Genomic DNA, 19,446 nt, shown 5'->3' on the forward strand with positions numbered 1-19,446 from the left:
GCCGCGAGGGATTCATGGCGTGGAGATGAGCAGTACCTTAGCAAGTCTCATTTATTTTGTGCATGTGACATTGCAACAGAGTTCATATACCAATAATATATCCTTTTATAATTTTGAATGATTTGTTCAATTAATTAATCAATTTAATGAAATTATTCTGCGCAAATGCAAATTGAATATCTGTTTAAAATGCTTGTTTTTCATTGCGTTTGATCAATGACTTGGGTACATTTTGAAATGCTTAAAACTTGATTAAAAGTTAATTGTTGCGGCACACAACGCTTCAGAATGTGTTTATTTGTTTATATATGTTCGTGCCAACGTTACGTGGCAGTAGTTACCCCGTGAAATACATATATTTTTACTTTATTAATGAATACATACTATTTAAATTTATAAATAAAATTGTGAGGGGTCCGAGCAAATGCACCACTTAGTGCAGAACTCAGATACAGCTCATCGACGTAATTATGCGAATAAGGTATTTTTCTTTTCATATATTTTCGTTATCTTTCACTTAAATTATGATTTTTATATTGGATAATTAATCCATAGAAACCATAAATTTGCGTTTTATATATAATCCCGTGGTTTCCTTCACTAATAACGTGATTCTTTTTTGAGATTATTCAATGTTATACTATTCAATACAACCTCGATTATCCGAGGAGGATTTTACCAGAGATATAGACATTTCAAAACTTCCCAAAAAAGAGACGGGAAAGAAATTACTGCTCAGTTATAGAAGCGTATTTACGGGGGGGGGGAGGGGGTGCGCTCAGTGGGTGAAGCTCAGGTCGGCAAGTTCGGAAGAGCGGCTAATTTGCGTAATGAGCGGTCAAAAAATTAGGAGAATTCTCTTTCTATGGTCGGATATATACAAATATATCATCTACGAAATGCGGTATCAAGTCATAACATAGCCGGTTTATTGATTAGTGTTAAGCTATGTATACATCGTTTTTCGGCCTGCTTCAAATACGAGCACATGCAACTTCAAACTTTATACAATAATTTTGGTGATTATGTTAAGAAGAATCTATCTACAATATAACACGATAAAATTCATGAAAACTTACCGTGATTAGCATACCCCTCCTTGAAGCTTGCATGGATGATGATGATCGTCATCAATAATGATGTTTCCCGAATCATGTGCATGATATAGGCTATATATATACACCGCAAAAATTCGATTGTCAGAACGAAACTTTGAAATTCAAAAGCAATAATTAGAGGTGATTACAAAGAATCAACATAAAAGACGTGACTGAAGATACTCCCCGGCATCATAGTCATTGCTACATAAGAAACAAATACAAAGCATTATAATAAACAGCACAACTGTGGAAATACAGCGCCACGTAGTGGTAGATATCGGAGTTAATAACTTCACATTATTGAAAATTTTTCTCCCGAATTCCAAAATACGCTGAAAAAAAAAAAGGTTTCATAAAAAAAATTATTTTTCTCACCGATTACTCTGATGCTCACTGATTTACGCAATGCCTCACCGACGCCATTCGATACCTCACACTGATACATCCCTTCAGCGTTTTTAGTCACGTGTTCAATGACGAGAGTCCCGTTTTTCACCAAAAGCTTCTTGTCATCGTCATTTGCAGCATCTGAAGTGTAAATGATGCTCTTGAATGCACCATCGTGATCTGAAGGAAATACAAAAGCAATATTTAGTTTGCATTTAAAAACGCATATGATCCAGAAATCTGAATTATGGACATGAACAAAGCTACCAACCGTTCCTCTTGTACCATGTTATAATTGGATCGGGTTTTCCATAAGCATAACATGGCAGAGACACCGACTCGGAAGACATCACCTCTTTATCGGATGGGAAAGTTGTCCATGAGGGTGGAACTAAAACGATAAGCGTTGCCGTGAAAGCGTCCGAATGGGAATCAGAGCTAGCGACACAAGTGTAATTTCCACTGTCCGATTCGGACACGGGTTCGATCACGATTGTCGAGACGTCATTAGTGGTGTAGACCCTAACGTGACTAAAATCCGACACAGGTCTGTTGTCCTTCGTCCAGTGGAACTTGACGTCTTTACCACCGCTGGTCGTGCAAGACGTAGACACTCTTTCACCTGTCACAGTATCCGAAGGGAACGAAAATTGTCGAACTTTCCATTGAGCTGGAAAAAAATAATACAGTATAATCGATAAGATTCTGAATTCAATTGTGGTAACATTTCTGCTAATTATCTACAACTAAGAAATGAAATAGAGAATATTTGTAAATATTCATAATAGAGAAAGCTTGAAAGCTACCATCAAGACATACAGTAGCACTTGAATTATCAAGACAAGAATATTTTTCCTCACCCAAATTCAGAAATGCAAATACGTATTTATAATTAACGCAACACATTGATATTTTTAATATTTAATGCGATATCGCCATAACCTCATAACATCTGTGACGTATCACTTCCATCATATTTGTCAAGATGGTTATTCTTTCCCACAGGACGCGTGCTATATGTTGTCCATTATGCTTAAAAAATTGCTCATTATATAGACTTCAAATGAAGGCTTAGCGAGAAAGACCATGCTTAGGTTTGCTCAATTGATGGACATCACCGATTACTTTGATGCCAATGGTGTGAATCAAGTTATTGCCGATACCATTGGACAGAAGAGATTCATAGAGACCTTCGTGTTGTTTGTGAACGGCATTTATGAACAGATTGCCATTCGGTTGAAATACGATGTCATCGTGGTTAGTGCTGACACGGCCCTGAATGGAGTCACCGACTTTTGCCCATTTGTTTGATGGTAATTACAAATGCAAATGTTTGTACGTCGATTGAAATACAAATGCAGATATTTGTACTTGTATCGATGTACATAGCTGATATATCGGACATTAATCATATATTTTACCAATCTATTCTAATGATAGGTAATCCTAAAACACGGCGGCTCTTGACCAGGGGCCCCACGAACCCCTTAGTGAGGTTTCAGGGTGGGTCCGTGAGCTTGGATGATATAAGAGCTAAATGGCTGTTGAAACATTATGTGCTGAATACTATTCTATGAATAAAGTGCGTTGAATTCATGTTACTGTCGAAGGAGGTCTTTGTCTAATTGGCACAAAGTGTCCGTCGAACACAAAATGTTAAAAATCCCTGTTCTCAAAGCTGTGGAGCGTGTTTTTGTTGGGTTCTTAAACTGATATTGCCGTAAGCGTACTAAAGCTAACATTTTGTCACTACATTGGGAAGTTCAAAGTCTACTGAGCCGTCAGTTTCATAGTATATAATGATACATTCTGTATAATTTATACAGGGTGTTAAAAATTATTGATCAAAAGTTGCATTTACGTACGTTATATTAGCTATATTTTAATGATGAAGAGAAACGCATCTCAAATTTGTTGTACTCTTTCTCTTCATCCATTGAATAGTTCAGTTCTTAATATAGTATACATGAAACGGATGACGCTTTACGTGAATCAAGAGATCAAGGAGATTTCACGAAATTTAACATTTTCTCTATAAAAATTAATATCTGAGTGGATAACCGGTATCAGCGAATGGTAATACTTGAACAACAAAAATATAAGAAAACCAAAAATATTAACCAGAATTAAGAAAAAAATATCAATTTATTTCATGTGTATTCCAGTGTATCACATGCTTCTGGAAAACAACGTAAAGACCATTTTTCTTTAGTCACCCAAAAAAATTGCACATTCATAAAGTGGGGTGTTCTACTTACATTGTACCTTGCAACATGAATGACGTATAAGTTCTACACATTATTTAGATACTTTTTTTCTAATTCGAAGTATGCCTCTGTCTAGGATGAATGGTTCACCAGTAAAATGTGGAAAAGAGAATTAAAGAATTTGAAGTAAGTTATAGACAGGATAATTCTTTAATTAATATTAAATGTTTGAAAGTATACACAGAATAACATTTAACAGGATAATGGGAAAAGTCCGGAGACCGTTGTATCTTTGTGAAACTGGAAGAAATTAAAACAAAATTGCTTCTGAGCGTTCCATTTTTTCAGCTTTCACTAAATCAATTGGCAAATGAGTCCGTGAAAGTCCTCTTTGTTTTTGGGGTGATTTCGTTTGTCCGGTAAACTAGTGAGCATTTTAACAAATCTGCTGTAAATTAGCATCACTAACTTATCCCTTTTTTCTGTTACATTTGCATCCATATTTTTTGTGGGTGCCTTTTTCAGCCACATCGTGGGGCAATTTGCCTGTTGTTGCCTTAGTATTCGTGAAACTTGATAGTATATACTTATTGTTATTATAAATTAATTTCATATTAATTCAAATTACTAGTTCATTCTGCATTCTCTGGGTGATGGAGCACGTCTTACAAAAAAAAATTATTAATTAATAATATAATTATAATTGTTTACATTCCTGGCTTCTATCAGTTCGCTTCGGTAAATCCTAGGTTCTGCCGGTAAGATTTACCAGTCTACGGGGTGACATATGTATTATAATTTTCAGCATTATATGATTTAAAAAAATTAGTTTTGTGCTTGAATTGCAGAATTTATCGATTATATCATCCGAATATAACAAATCAATGCATTTCTTCTTTGATTTCAAATCATATAATCAATTCTACTTTATAACAATGAGAAATGTAAGATAATGATATAAAAGTGACTATTGTTTTTTTTTTTTGCTTATATAGATTCTATAATCGATTCAAACATTTTAACGTGATACATTAAAATCAGGATTATACGGGGACTATGAGAACAGACTGGTTATCGATGGTTATCGGTATTTCATATATAATCGAACGTTATCAAATTCTTAAATTTATCCAGTATTAACTACTATAAAAAATATTAATTTCATATTTTTCTGAAAAATAAGGGTTTAATTGAAAAAGATAATAATTGAAGAATCACATAATGATCATTTTATCAGAAAATAATAAGAATATAAAAAATATTAAGTCATCAATGTCATCAACTTGTCTGAACAATAATATTAAGGATCAATAAAGCCGATGCGTTGATCATGTAAAATTGCATTTAAATTATTAGTTGCAAACTAATTAGTATATGATGTATGCTCAAAACTGAACTCACCTTTAATTTCGGGCAGCAGGATGACCATGAGAATCATCAATCTCTTCATATTTTCCAAATAACCAACACAAATCCGGACTTGATGGTTGCAATTCAACTTATCCATCCAAAACACACCGTACGTGCATGTATACTGAAGATAATATACACATACCCTCGACTCTCTAATTTTTACAAGACGTTCGCGAATATCAGATGGACCTGCACCGCCCTCTTTTGGTGATGGGATGAACTAATCACTTGGAAAGAATCGCGAAACATACATAGTATAAAAACAGCTGAAAAAAAGGAAGCGTTTAACCAACTGAAATATTATCAAGTTATTTATTAATTACTTATCATCGTAACTATCGAAATTATTTATTTTTGATGCATATGTTGCTTTGAGTCACTCACCGATCACCTTGATGCCGATGGTCTGAGTCAGGTTATTGCCGACACCATTTGACAACAGACATTCGTAGAGCCCTTCGTGTTGTTTCTGAACGGCATTTATGATCAGGGTACCATTCTGTTGAAACACGACGTCATCGTGGTCAGCGCTGACGCTGCCCGGAATCGAACCACCTATTTTAACCCACTTTTGTGAAGGTGGAGGTTTACCTTGACCCGAACAATCGACGCTGACCCGTTCGCCACTGACCACTTCTGTGTCTCTGGGTTTGCTTTTCCACGATGGCGGCACTGAAATAATGAGCACGAGATGTTATTTGCCATCAAGAATAGTGATTTTAATAAAGATTATGGTGTGCGTAGGACATATTTTTACCGGATACGGAGAGCTGCGCCGTGAAGCTGTCGGTGATCCCGGAGGACGAAGAAGCGACGCAAGTGTAATTCGCGTCGTCGTCTTCTCTGACGGGTTCGATCCAGATCATGGAATAATCCGGATGGTTCTTGACGCTCACTCTTGCCGAAGTTTCGATTTTCTTGCCGTTTTTCAGCCATTCCAATTGCAGGTTTTTTCCGGTCGTCGTCGAACAAACTGTATTTACTCTCGTGCCCGGCGTCAGTCCCGGCGGAAATATGAACGGCTGAATCTTCCATTCACCTGGAACGTTCAATTCAGTGTTGTGATATGCAGTCAAATACAGGGTGTTCCATAAATCGGTAATTATTTAAAAAATGCATAAAAATTGAAGGAATTAGTATATTCGAATGCGGTTTGCGAAAAAGTTATTCTCACGTTGGGGCATTTTTGATTGGAACAGAAAGAAAAAAATAGTTGGGATTTTTGTTGCTGGGGGTTTTCTGCACGAAAGCAAATAACTAGAAATATGAAAATCAGAGTCCTATAAAATGCAGGGTGTACAATTGATAGCTGATTTCTGAATTTTCCTGTAACTGGCATTCATATAAGGTTTTCATCGCGATGCTGACATTGGTGAATGAAGCACTATTGGTGAAGTTGTTATATCTCAGCCGCGAATCCTCGGCTGAGCCTTCACGAACGTTTTCGGCACAGAAGAGATTGAAAAAAGGTTAAATCTCTTTACCCAATATCTCCTGTCGATATTGTTTTCCTGGTCTTCTACCGATAAAATTTGAACTAAATTTTTTTCGCAACCAAAAAAAATGTCCCCTTCGTGAGAATTACTTTTTTTCGCAAACCGCATTCAAATATACCAATTCCTTCAATTTTTATGAATTTTTAAAATATTTACGAATTTATAGGACACCCTGTATATCAATAAGTATCAATTCTGTATTTATTTCCTGCGAAATACGACTTTTTTTATTGTTTTTGTAGATGGAATTTGAAATGCGCTATTTATGTTTTCAATGGTTCGGCAGTAATTAATTTGTTGGTTGATCATGTCTATTCACTAGACCCTGTCGATCTATGTTGCAAATAATAACGAAGCTTATGGGCCGAAGAATCACAATTTGGATTCCACACTGTCACCGAATTCCTGCTGTACATTCGTTTTAATCGTAGAACCAACCTCAGTCAGATCGGGACAATCACTGACTTATCATGTTCCAATATTTATAAATATCTCGTCACACCCTGAAGTGAAGTTGTACCAATCAATTCAGTTTTCATCTAATCTAAAATTATTTATTCCATTTATTCTGAATTTTCATCAATTCCGGAATTATTTCTTTCATTTATTTTGAATTTTATCAATTGTTATAATATAAATTGTTATAATAAATAACTGTCATAATTTATTTTGAATTTTCATTTTCACTCATTATAGTTTTTGGCTTATCGTTTCTGAATTTTCATTTCTCAAACAATGTTTCATTAGTTCCTAATTTAATTGGTTTTGAATTTATTTCTTTAAATCAATATAAAATTTTCATCATTTCGAAATTATCATTAATTTGATTTTGTTAATTCGCATTTAATTTTGTCTATATTTTTTGTCTAAGTATTTTTTAGCATTCGTATATATTTTATAATAATGTGTGAATTTTTGGGTGACGATTCCCGTCTACAACAGAATATAATCGGGGGTTGGGGGGGGGCGCTGTTATTTTCTCACCGCGCCCCACATCTTGAAAGGACAGCTTTGAGCTTGGGAGGTTTTTTGTAGGTCCGTGAGCTTGGATGCAAATGATTAACTCATTATACTGGTAAACACTGATTATTTTTAAAGGGGTCCTTGGTCTTTATTTCATGGCATCAGAGCCGCAACCAGATGCTTGGTCACCCGGAGCAAGCGCGATTTTTGGCGCCCCCTTGCAATGGTTTTAGAATTGAATTTGCGCTCCCTCGGGGTCCCCCACCATAGTTGTAGCCCTGCGTGGCACGGGGAGAGAGGGTACGTGGACTTCATCTTATTGGCACAAAAGGTCCGTGGAACACAAAATGTAAAGAACCCCATTTACAATCAGCTAATCATTGGAAGTATTTGAAAAAAATAGTTATGCGAAAATAGAATGAATCGTATGTAATGATAATTCCCATTTATAATAGGGACATTCAAATATTTCTGTGGTGTTTGGAACTCCAAAATCACATTTTTTAGATATGAGCATTTTCATTGCGATTTAAAAATCAAAAATAAAGCATACACACAAATACAAATAAAAATATCATACATCAGCATGTTGTTTAGCTGTACGCGCGTGTTTGTGCATTTATCTCACTTCCAATTAGTTATAATTAGCAAGACTTTCTTTTAGATCAAAAAACCATTTTTTGGAGATATCATGTTCCTACCAAACACCACAGTTATATGCAAGTACTGTAATTGGTCAACATTTTAAAAACAGATATGTGTACATATGTCATAATTTAGTACCGAGCAGTGAAATATTCTTACATCAAATTTGTACATTTTCTCAGAATTTCGTACATTTCTGAGAATTACATTATCATATAAAACCTCTTTTTCCGTCACTGGTGGGACAAAAAAATTCATCCGTAAAAAAAGGGTTCGGAAATGCATACTTTTATTATACAAGGGAGAGTTATTATATTTGGCCGCGGCTGAGGAGGTGTCCGTTAAGAGGGGGTTTTACTGTATTATAGTATGTTTCATATGTGGGCCCAAGTATTTTATCAATCAATCAATAGTATATACTGCACAATATCAATGAAAATGACTCACCGTATTCAGCAAATAGTGTCGGAAAGCTGACTTGTAGACAAATCCAGAAGATGTAGGAAGGAGTATCCATTTGTCCCGTTTTTTTAATGGATTTTTTCCGAGAAGCAGTGTTTCAACTAAAATGATCAAGTTGTTTAGTTGTTTGCAGTAGATAAACATACAAAACGAATGTTAACCCAACAGTGTCACCAACCGAACTCCCCATATTATGCACGTACATCGAGCATAGACAGGACGCTAATGGTTCTGTATCCACGGGTCGACAGCGCCACGTAGTGTCTTGTTTTTGAATTAATAACACGAGCGAGAGAAGACTGCTGAAAAGATCTGAAATAATCGAGCAAATTACAATTAAAAAAATAATAATAATTTCTTAATGGTGTGCTCATTTGTCTCTCACCGATTACTCTGACGTTGACGCTTTTCGTCAGTGTCTCACCGACGCCGTTGGAGGCTTCGCATCTGTAGACACCTTCTTCAGTTTTCGTTACCTGGTGTATCTTCAGAGTTCCGTTGCTCAGTGTGAACCTGGCAGCGTCGGATGTTTCAGCAGACGATGGATGGATGACAGAGAATGCCCCATCGTGGTCTAGACATCAAGGTAGAAAATTTTTTTATTAAGTAAGAGTACGAGTCCCGCTTACGACATTTTCGACTACTACGACTTGACAGCTATGTGTCTTACCATTCGCTTTGGACCAGACTGCCGTTGGTGTAGGCTTGCCGACAGCCAAGCACGAAAGAGAAGTACTTTCTCCAGCCATCACCTCTCTATCAGATGGAACGTTCGACCAGGATGGAGGAACTGCGGGATAAAGACAAGTTAATAAATTCATACAAACAACAAAATTGTTTCTATGGAAAACACTCAGAGTGCAAACGAAATTAATGCTTGATAGCGCCATCTGGTGCGTTACTCTCATTTGTCATTAAGATTCAAGTAACGGTTTCTTATGCGTAACAAATATGTCACTCTCATCAAAAGATGTAGCGGGATAGTACTCTTAGCAATGCGTAGATGGCTCACATATTCGTAGAAATTCGTGATAAGTGTGCGTGCTCATAGAAATGCGTAGGAGGCTTGTGTTTTTTCTTAGAAAGGCGTTGAAGGCTTGTGTATTCACAGAAGTAAACTGTAAGTGTCCGTGTTTTGTTGAGTCGTAGGCTTGCGTATCCGTAGAAATGTGTGGTGTATGTGTGATCTTGGAAATACGTAGGATGCTGTCGTATCCATTTTATTGCGTGGTAGGTTTGCGTACTCTTGGAAATGCGCAGGGTTGTGGATTCATACGTATCTAGTTTGCGTATCCATAGAAATGCGTGATAGGTGTGCGAGCTCATAGAAATGCGAGGCAGGTGGACCTTCTCTTAGAAAAGCGTAGGGGGGAGGGTCTGTGAGTTCGTAGAAAGGTGTAAGATACTTGCGTATTCATATAAATGCTTGATAGGTGTGCATGCTCCTAGCAATGCATATTCTTAGCAATGCGTCGGGTATAAAAGTTCGCCTTCTTTTAAAAATGGGATGAATGCTTGTTATGTGTGAGTAGGGTAACTTGCATACTCCTAGAAATGCGTGGAAGATGCGCTTACTCCTAGAAATACGAAGGCAGCTTGTGTACCACTTTATGATATATATTGCGCCATAAATAATTTTCCCACTCACCATTTTATTACTCAACTCTTTTACTCCCCGTCATCACTGTTTAGTTTTCGCGTACCTCTGAATAGCTTGTCACGTATCACAGGATGGGAACCATGTTGCGTATGAGTTTTCAAACTTCTTGTCCTTGCTTTCATTCTTTCAAAATTTATTCGTACCTTCCGTGCCTCATTTCCATGGGCGGCGATACGCCCCCCGACAGACCAGACATGACCCAAGCTCTGTCCCTCCCGGGATATAAGCCTTTTACCCTTGCGGGTTGGGTCACGCTGGGGAGGAAAGTGCGGCAAACACGAGCCAGCCAGGATCCAGACGAAGTTGCTTTGACCCTGACGTGATAGCCGCCGCCCCCTTCCCCGAGCGTCAAAGGTAAAGCCGACTGATCTAATGTATTTGCGTATATATGAATTGACATCATCGTCATGCCCCCCCCCCGACTTTCAAGTCTACCACCGCCTATGCTCATCTCTACCGAAGATGGTGCTTCATAAACAAACCTCATCAATGAGTTGGAAAACTCAGAAGTTCTCGTGTCTCCCCCCCCCCCATGAAAATTAGGCGCTTTCGAGGAAGCTTCGCCCGTTGTGCGATCGTTTAGCAGCGTCAATTGGTTGCAAACACAACTTACCGCCAAAATTCAGCTCTTTTTAGGGCTCATCCCTACAATGGTGTCCAACATGAACGTATTGTGTTGTAGGTTACTCGGGAAACTCACAATGTAGGTGCATATACGGTCCTATTTATGATAACGGTAAGCAGGTAAGTCGGACACTGTGGTCGCCGAATTCAACCTTTGCTTTCCCCCGACCACTCACCCCATCCAAGTTTTCGTCTCTTCACTTAAAGATCACTTTGGTGTGACTTTTCCTGCGGGAAGTTCACTGCCATTTGCATCTGCAGGGAATCTAAATGAGCCTGCTAGGTTGAGATCTAACTCCAATATTCAACTTGGGCCTTTAGCCCTAAACACAGACATGGCGAGAAATGGGTCAACGAAGTAAACAAAGGCAAATGGTACATACCATTTGAGTTGCAATAAAATGCGTGAAATAAATTTGAATTAGAAAAAACTCTGAATACAGTGTTAACACTTGTTATAACGATCATGCATTATTGTGGCCGTTTACATATCATGTCACATTTTCTTCCTATATAAGGACCTCACAAAGACCATTCAGTCGGATACAACGTCCAAATTCAGCTCTGTCCTGACTCTTTTCTTCAAAGAAATGATCAAACTCCGTGTTCTTCGTTTGCCAAAGTTATGTTTGACCTTGACAGTTTGTATTAGAGAAATTATTACAGAGGAGCATGCATGTGATTAATTATTTTACTTTTAATATATAATTTGCTAACCTGATTTTACACTATAACAAAAAGCATAATACAATATTTTATTCCGGCCAAATATTAATATTCCTAAAATGTTTTTTTGTCAAACTTTCGATATAACGACCTCTCAATATAGCGTCCGTCGGAATGAGAGGAGTCGTTATAACGAACGTCGACGGTATTGTGATGAAAAAAAAATTGCCTGTTGACTCACCTAATACCACTAGAGGTGCTCCGAACGAGTCCTGGTGAGATTCCGAGCTCACGACACACGTGTAGTTGCCGGAGTCTAGTTCAGATACCTGTTCAATAATGATGTTCGACACGTCATTAGCCGTAGTTATTTTGATATGGCTATGGTCGGACACTGGCCGGTTGTTCCTCAACCATTCGAACTTCAGCATCTTGCCGCCTGTGGTCGTGCAGACCGTCGACACCCGTTCTCCGACCACGACGTTCGCCGGAAACGAATACGGTCTTATTTTCCATTGAGCTATAACCATAACGATTTGGAAATAAATCAGAAAAATAACCTGAACCTAATGAAAAGCACAACCTAATATAAATTCAAGTCAACATGTTGAAAAATTAAATTAATTCTGAAATATTTCCATTTAGTTTTGTGCGTCAAATATTGATTATCCATTATTTTTAGTATTGGTGTGTGTGTGTGTGTGTGTTTGCGCGCTCCAGTATAAACATGGGTGGAAATACGAGAAGCATGGGGGGCAAATTGCCCCTCTCCCAGTCTCAAAGGTTGGGGCCGACTGATCTAATGTATATCCGTATATATCAACTGAAATAATCATCATCTTCGCACCCCCCCCCCAGACATTCAATTCTATCTCCTCCTATGAGTAGTAAATTAGTAAGGATAAATTAAACTGTGTAAAAATTAACCAAATTTTTTACATAAATACATATACTATAAAACAAAAATCAGACTTAAGTTTGTTTTATTTTTGAATTTCAACAAAACTAGAGGAATGTCAAAACTTCCGCGCTCAAAATAATAATGGGTGCATGAAGTTTCTCTTATAAATTATGATTCTAAGCGTATGCAGAGATGGACATGAAAGTCTGGGGGGGGGGGCGAGGTGACGATGATGATTATTGCTGGGGGGGACATGATACATGATGATGATGTCAGTTCACATATACGCACATACATAAAATCAGCCGACGTCGCCTTTGATGCTGCTCACCTCCCCCTTTGCATATCTCCGCCCGTGATGTTAAGATCATTTTAACTGCTAAAATGTCAACTGTGGACATTGTAAGACATACAGAAAGAAAAAGGAAATACAAAGTTAATAACTGAATTATAAGGAATTTTTAGGTAGAAAAACCTCAAATGAGATCATTGATATCAAATTAAATCTCGTTTATTGCCGTAACAATAGTTCCTGACTTTATTAATAAGCCATTTTTTCCAAAAAAAATTGATTTCCGAGAATATAGTAAAATAAGCTAATTTGTTTTGTGTTACGTTGCAAATGCCCAGGTAAGTTTTTCAAAAATACATAATAGTTTGTGATTTTTACAGCCAAGAGAGAGCCATTGCCAATAATTATAATTCTTCCATTAGCGTATGTTTCGTTATTTCGTATAATGTTATTCTAGTGTGAAATACACGGCGGCGTTTCTATTTTGCTGCACATGAAGTACTGTATAAGTAGTGAAGAAAACAGTAATAAATAACACAGGTCTGCCATCGAAAAACTTCCTTAAAAATAGTATTTTTTTTAGTTTTTTTGGATGCTGTTTACTGGAAAAATGATTAAAATGAAACAATAAAAATAATAAAGGAATCCATCACGTACAGTTTTACCACAAGTCTAATGCGTACGGATTTTGTACAATGAAGAGCAAACGTAACATCATTTGTATGAACTCGTATGAACATATTTATAGAATTTGAATAATCGTAATTATTAAAAATTTATAATCATCAAATTAATTATTGATTCATCAAAAAGAAGTCTTATAAGTACTACTACATGATGGAAATAGGTGTGCTTCTGTATCTGTTAGCATTCTTTTAAATGAACTGAATACCTATGAAAAATCTTGAACTGATCACGACTCGCCACTGATTTTAATGACAGAAATATTTCAGTGATTTCAATGTGACTTTACAATGGTGCTGATTCCAAAAATTGTCAGAGTCGATTCCAAAATTGCCCAAAAATATTGATCGGGTCTAGTTTTTGAGATAAAGGGAAAATTAAATTTCAGAAGTAATACATAAGCATCACACAAATTACATTGAAACTGTGCTTTATAGATAAATGTAGAAAACCATTGCCGAAGATATTTCAGTGATTTTAGGACCTATACGAGTATCATTATAATGACAGAGTTTGGATATAAATGTAAAGTATGTATCTATGAGGTGGTAAAATAAAAATGTCAAAATATTTTGATTTAAGTTATTTTCCCCCAAAGTATGAAATTGTTCTGTGAAAAAACTGTGCGATAGAAATACATTCATCTTATTTTTGGAATCGGTACTGAAAATAACATAAAAATCAGTATTTTTCTGTAGACCTGTGTACGCAGAGGTAGAACTATGTATGATTCTCAAATAATTTTTTCCATACCACATGATAATGTCGAGAAATCAAAGATTTACTACCATAAAATAGATCGATCATGTTCAGTATCGCTTCCTCTATCAGGCGCATAGATTCTCAAATCATGTGCCATGCATGCAAATATGATCAGAAATGTGCAAGTCATACTCACCATTTATGATTGATGGCAGGAGCATGAACAACACCAAACAGGTCGAAACTTTTCTTATTATCGCAATCTTTCGTGATTCCATGATGGGAAAATAAGCTTCATATACACACGTAGATGCCAGGTCCTGCCGCGGATCCGACTGAAAAAAACAAGTTAATCTCGACGAAACATCATCACTTCATTCAGGAAATTCACAGAGCTGTATGGACATCCAGCGCCCTCTAGTGCGTGTCGCGAGAACTTGTATATTAAGTACCATATAAAATCTACAATGAATTATTACGCACTAAACATCAAAGGAAAAGTGCGAATTTCAGAAAGAATCATTCAGGAAAATTCAGTATGCATTGACATTTATCTTGACCATATCACTTTCTTCAGACCACATGACATTCAGCAATTAGTGTTTACTGCTCTCGAGCATGAATCGAATTCACCAAAATCTGAGAATTTCTTGTAAAATTGAAAAACTCACCTATGACTTTAACGTTGATGGTTTCCTGCAGTTGGTTACCTACTCCGTTAGTGACTGTGCATTTGTACAGCCCTCCGTGGACCTTCAGGGCGATGCCTATCGACAGCGTCCCGTTCCTGAGGACGTTGACGTCCTTCGATGAAGGAGACTCTTCGAGGATGTTCTCCTTACCATCTGTTGGGAGAGGTGACAGCAATGAATAACAAAAACGAGATGCCTGATAGTATATGGACATTTTTGTTAGGGCTATATTTTTCTGTGGTTTTCTATGAATAGTTTTTTATGCTTTTCGACTGCATTCGTCGTAATTTCGCATGTTACAAAATTCAGCCAATGGTAAAGGTTTGTCTGTATTATGTTAGATCAGGATCAGCGGCATCTTTGCTGTCGACAACTATTATAATTATACAGTACTGCTAGTACCGTATATTAAGTACTAGCAGTACTGTATCCACTCAAAATCTGAAAAAGAGATATAAAATATCAACTCTCTGCAGATTTAGAGAAACTATCTAAGTTTTTTCTGCAGGAAATGCAGTTTAAGATATGTATTTTGTGATTTCACCTGAGAATTAACCCACGTTTCACTTACGAGTTGAAAGGTGTTATTATTCCGGATGCAACTAGAACCACCGACCTGGATATTCTTATTGATGAGTGGCTTAGGTTTTCTGAACTTTGTTCAGCGGTGGCCAAAGAGTCGAATAAAATGCTCGATTTCATTCTCAAAAAGGTCTCTTCGCGTTCTCCTAAAGTTGATCCTCGGTTCATTTAGAACTGAAGTATGCCATAAGGTTTTGGAGACCATACTTACAGAAAGACATTGATTTGGTCCAAGGAGGTGCAGAGAAGAGCCACTCGTGCTCTTGATGGCACTGGGGGAGGGGGGGGGGGTTAAAATATGAAGAAAGACTTGGTTTTTTAGAAATGTTTACATTGGAATAGTGCAGGTGTCAGGCAGATGTGTATGGAAGTGTTTGAAATTCTCAATGGGATGGATAGGTAGCAGATGGACCATGAGTAATGCATCGTCAATCAACTGCTTCGACAAGGGGACACCAGTATCAATTGATTGCGTCCGAGTGACACCGTGGAAAGATGCTCGTCTTCCACTGTGAAGGTTACCATCAAGTTCCGTGAGTTCGAATCCGGGCATAGAACGTTAGAAGCAAGTTCTTTACCTACCGAGCCTGGGGCGACCACCGATGGATAGAGCTTTCATTTCCCACCCAACGCCTTTGATAGGAAATTGCCGTACGGCGATATATGACCGGTGTTGTGGTGTGCGGTAAAGTAGTATCAATTGGTAAGGGACAATTCTAGGTTGTAGTGTGTCGCAGGGAATTTTTCTCTAATGGGTTGTGAATAAATGGTATAGCTTATCTCCGGAAGTCGTGAATTCAAACACAATCGACACGTTTCAAAAGGAATACGATAACATATTGAGATAAATCGTGAAGTCTCCCATACTTTGAATAAGACAAGCATTATTTTTTATATGGGCAGTATATTTACCATAATTAGTGGTTTTTTTACTGCTCTTAATGGGTTGCTGTATTTTTGATATCGTTCAGATATACATTCTACATCCTTATTTTTTTATAGGCGAATTTTTTCAGCCGCCTAATGGGGCATTTTGTCTGTTGTGGCCTTTGTATCTGTATTTGAATTCCCATATATTTCAAAAAAGGAAGGGACTCTTTTTATATCAGGGCAGTCTTGACCAATCTGTGGTATGTGATTTGAGTTTGTAATCTGAGTTGCAATTGTATACTCAAGCTAATTTGAATAAATTGTATTTTCCTGAAGTATTCAATTCCATATCGTTAGTATTAAATCAGTAGTTGATAATTATAAGAATAAGTAAATCGTGGTTTAAGAAAATTTAAATAATCACAGAAGTAGAACTAAAATTTCTAATAAAACTAACAAAAAGTTTCGGCAAAAATATAACCCTGAAGAACTGGTTTGGTTATGGTCATACAGGCAATAGAATGGGGTTTTTTAGTTGTTTTTTTCCCAACTCCTTTCATTATTTAACCCTTTGAAGGGCAGACATTTTTCAAAAACCCATAGAAAACAATATAGAAACAAAAGTCTGGATTCATTACAACATATGAATAGTACCGCTACCGCCAGATTTAGGTAATTTATTAAGAAAGAAAGAGGTCTGGTGATCGATATTTGCAAATGCTTTTGAGATGTCCAAAAATACAGCAGCAGTTCCCGTATTTCTATCAATGCTCCTATAGATGAACCTACATAATTCTAATTAAGTTTCTTCTGTACAATGTCTAGCCAAAGGAACAATATTGATAAGAAGTGGATATTTGTTGCTAAGTATTTGAAAACGCCAGATCAGAACTTATATTTTCATACCGGTTTACAATGGCATGTGAGGGAACTACGTTGCTTGAAGATTGAGTTTCATCGAAACTCTATGGAAGAATCCATCTGTCTCTCTCTAGACCGTCCCACCTGGGGGCAATTTCCTGGAGTTAAGAGAGGCTACTAATGTCTCTACTTCAACGCCTCACGCCACAGTGCGTGAAATAAGGAAGTCGGGGTCGTGTCTCCAGTGGTGTAGATGGTAGTATTCTTGTGCCCGGTATGCAAGAGGGCCTGGGTTCGAGTCCCGGCGGAGACAAAGATGGCTTTTCTTTCCGAGTTCACCTCAGCATAATAACCAGAAAATAAATGTTTCCTTGATATCTATGGAAGAAATTTTTAAAACTTCAAAATTTAAAAACCTGTTTGATTTTTGTTTTTCACTTAGAGAAAATACGGAGAATATAAAAATTGGGTGATTATTACTCTAGATAGTTCTATAGCTTTATCCTGAATATGGTGCAGCCATGGAGGAATGAATAACGAATGGGGATTATATAACCTCCTTGTATTACATCCTAGTCTGGAGATGTATTTGTCAGCAGGCGCTACTATCTGTCGAATCATCTGTGAGCAAATGCTGATTCGACAAAAATTAATTTACTTTTGGAATTTAGTGGGTCTGTGCAAGCTTAGTGGGAAAGACGATTCGTATTCACGTATCAAAGTTCAGAAAAAAAAATTAAGTGACGAGAAATCCTCTTCGAATAACTTCCCGCGTTTTAAAATATTCAAACAAGTCCAAGATTTTTACATGATCTCACCAGTTATTTTGATCCACGAGTGACTCGGAGCTGGCTTTCCGTTCCCCGAACAGTCAACGGCAAGACTTTCTCCGCTCACGATTTCGACGTCTTTCGGTCTGTGGGTCCAAGTCGGTGGAACTAATTGGGGGAAAAAAACATGATTAAACAACAATGTATTGTGTTGAGGAAGCACTAATCATTACTCAGCCAGACCACGAGAAGTGAAAATGCGTTGAACAAAATCATACTAGGTCTAGATGTATTCACAACCATGACAGAAACTTACAAATGCAGTCTTAAATCGGAATAGAAACATACATACAGACAATATACAGCAGTTGAGTCTGGGATGGGGGAATCAACTTTTTTCGTGTGATGGACAATTTCTATGCCCATCATTGCAAGATCACCCGTACCATAATATACCCATACTTGCTGATATACCCGATTCAACAGTGGTAGCCAACTTCTCGCTGTTCAAAGGCCAACATAATGGTCAGCTGCAGTGCCGCGGACAACACTCTGGTGCATAAATAGCACCAATAAAATGACCCGAGACTTGTGTCGACCACAAGTGATACGGAGGGAAAACAGGCAGTTTAATCATTAAAATTTTACCCTGGGCTCCACTTTTTTTATAAACTGATACATATCCTCTTTTTTTTCCGATTCCCAGCTAGTAGATGCAATTGCATCAAAAATTATTGCTTCTTTTGCAAATTAGTTCATTCAATTATATCCAAATTTTGAATGAAACGCAGAAAAAAAAAATTTTCTACATTTTTCTGCAATTATTTTTATTCATTACTCCTGCTTTGGCAACCGGTGGGACCGCACGGGTCCACTCCGGGAATTGATTCACTCACCGGTAGACTTTGAGGAATTTTATTATTAGGATGGAAAGCTTGCCAAAAGCCAGTCGTATGGATATTATTTACTAGGGTGGATCGGAAAATCGAAATGTGTATAAAACAATCTGCTTGGGGTGCAAAAGTTGTCTTTTAAGCATACTATCATAAATGCAAAATTTTTTCAACTTCAATTAATTTCTTCCGGTGCCCCAAGACACTTAAATATTTGCCAAAAATCGATTTTTATGCAAATTTTTAATAAAAAAATTAGTTAAATAATCGATTTCACAGAGAAAAATAGTACAAGCAGAAAATGAAAAATCATTTATTGTTTATTATTAAAAGTATAAAATATTATTTAGTACAGTAAAAGTTGGAAGGAAAGGTGGAAATATCCATGATATACCCAAGCAGTTGAAAGATGCATTCGCCTAGTGTCTGAGGCGTCGGAAAGTGTGTGTGGAGAAGAGAAGAGACACGGCTTCATATTGAATAGGATAAGATCAAGAAGCCGTATCAAACATACCAAAAAGCATTAAAACATTTAGAAATATGTAAATCTTCAAATTAATACAATTATAAGTTAAA

General features: G+C 37.0%; 1 protein-coding gene across 8 annotated transcripts in view; it reads right to left on the bottom strand.

Moving 5' to 3' along the window:
* LOC149065206 (cell adhesion molecule Dscam1-like) overlaps nucleotides 1–19,446 on the bottom strand; it is a 147,018-nt gene that overhangs the window by 108,543 nt on the left and 19,029 nt on the right. The window contains exons 1-4 of one of the 8 annotated variants that reach the window (XM_089254515.1): nucleotides 14,399–14,533; nucleotides 11,865–12,143; nucleotides 9,344–9,463; nucleotides 9,059–9,247 (exon numbers count right to left, since the gene is read on the bottom strand). The exons of 3 other annotated variants lie outside the window; for them this stretch is intronic. In XM_089254515.1, the coding sequence (XP_089110641.1) occupies nucleotides 9,059–9,247; nucleotides 9,344–9,463; nucleotides 11,865–12,143; nucleotides 14,399–14,480 (670 nt within the window). In that variant the 5' untranslated portion in view covers nucleotides 14,481–14,533. Of the gene's footprint in view, nucleotides 1–1,079; nucleotides 1,177–1,475; nucleotides 1,668–1,758; nucleotides 2,158–5,095; nucleotides 5,185–5,491; nucleotides 5,780–5,864; nucleotides 6,147–8,658; nucleotides 8,746–9,058; nucleotides 9,248–9,343; nucleotides 9,464–11,864; nucleotides 12,144–14,398; nucleotides 14,534–14,873; nucleotides 15,048–18,025; nucleotides 18,146–19,446 lie in introns of those variants that run through there. 4 more of the 8 variants (XM_089254526.1, XM_089254525.1, XM_089254516.1 and 1 more) reach the window with 4 other exon arrangements.

The sequence above is a fragment of the Pholcus phalangioides genome, unplaced genomic scaffold (genome assembly GCF_987345545.1).
Source record: "Pholcus phalangioides strain wild (caught in Gottingen) unplaced genomic scaffold, Ppha-v1.0 ptg000041l_1, whole genome shotgun sequence".
Taxonomy (NCBI): domain Eukaryota; kingdom Metazoa; phylum Arthropoda; class Arachnida; order Araneae; family Pholcidae; genus Pholcus; species Pholcus phalangioides.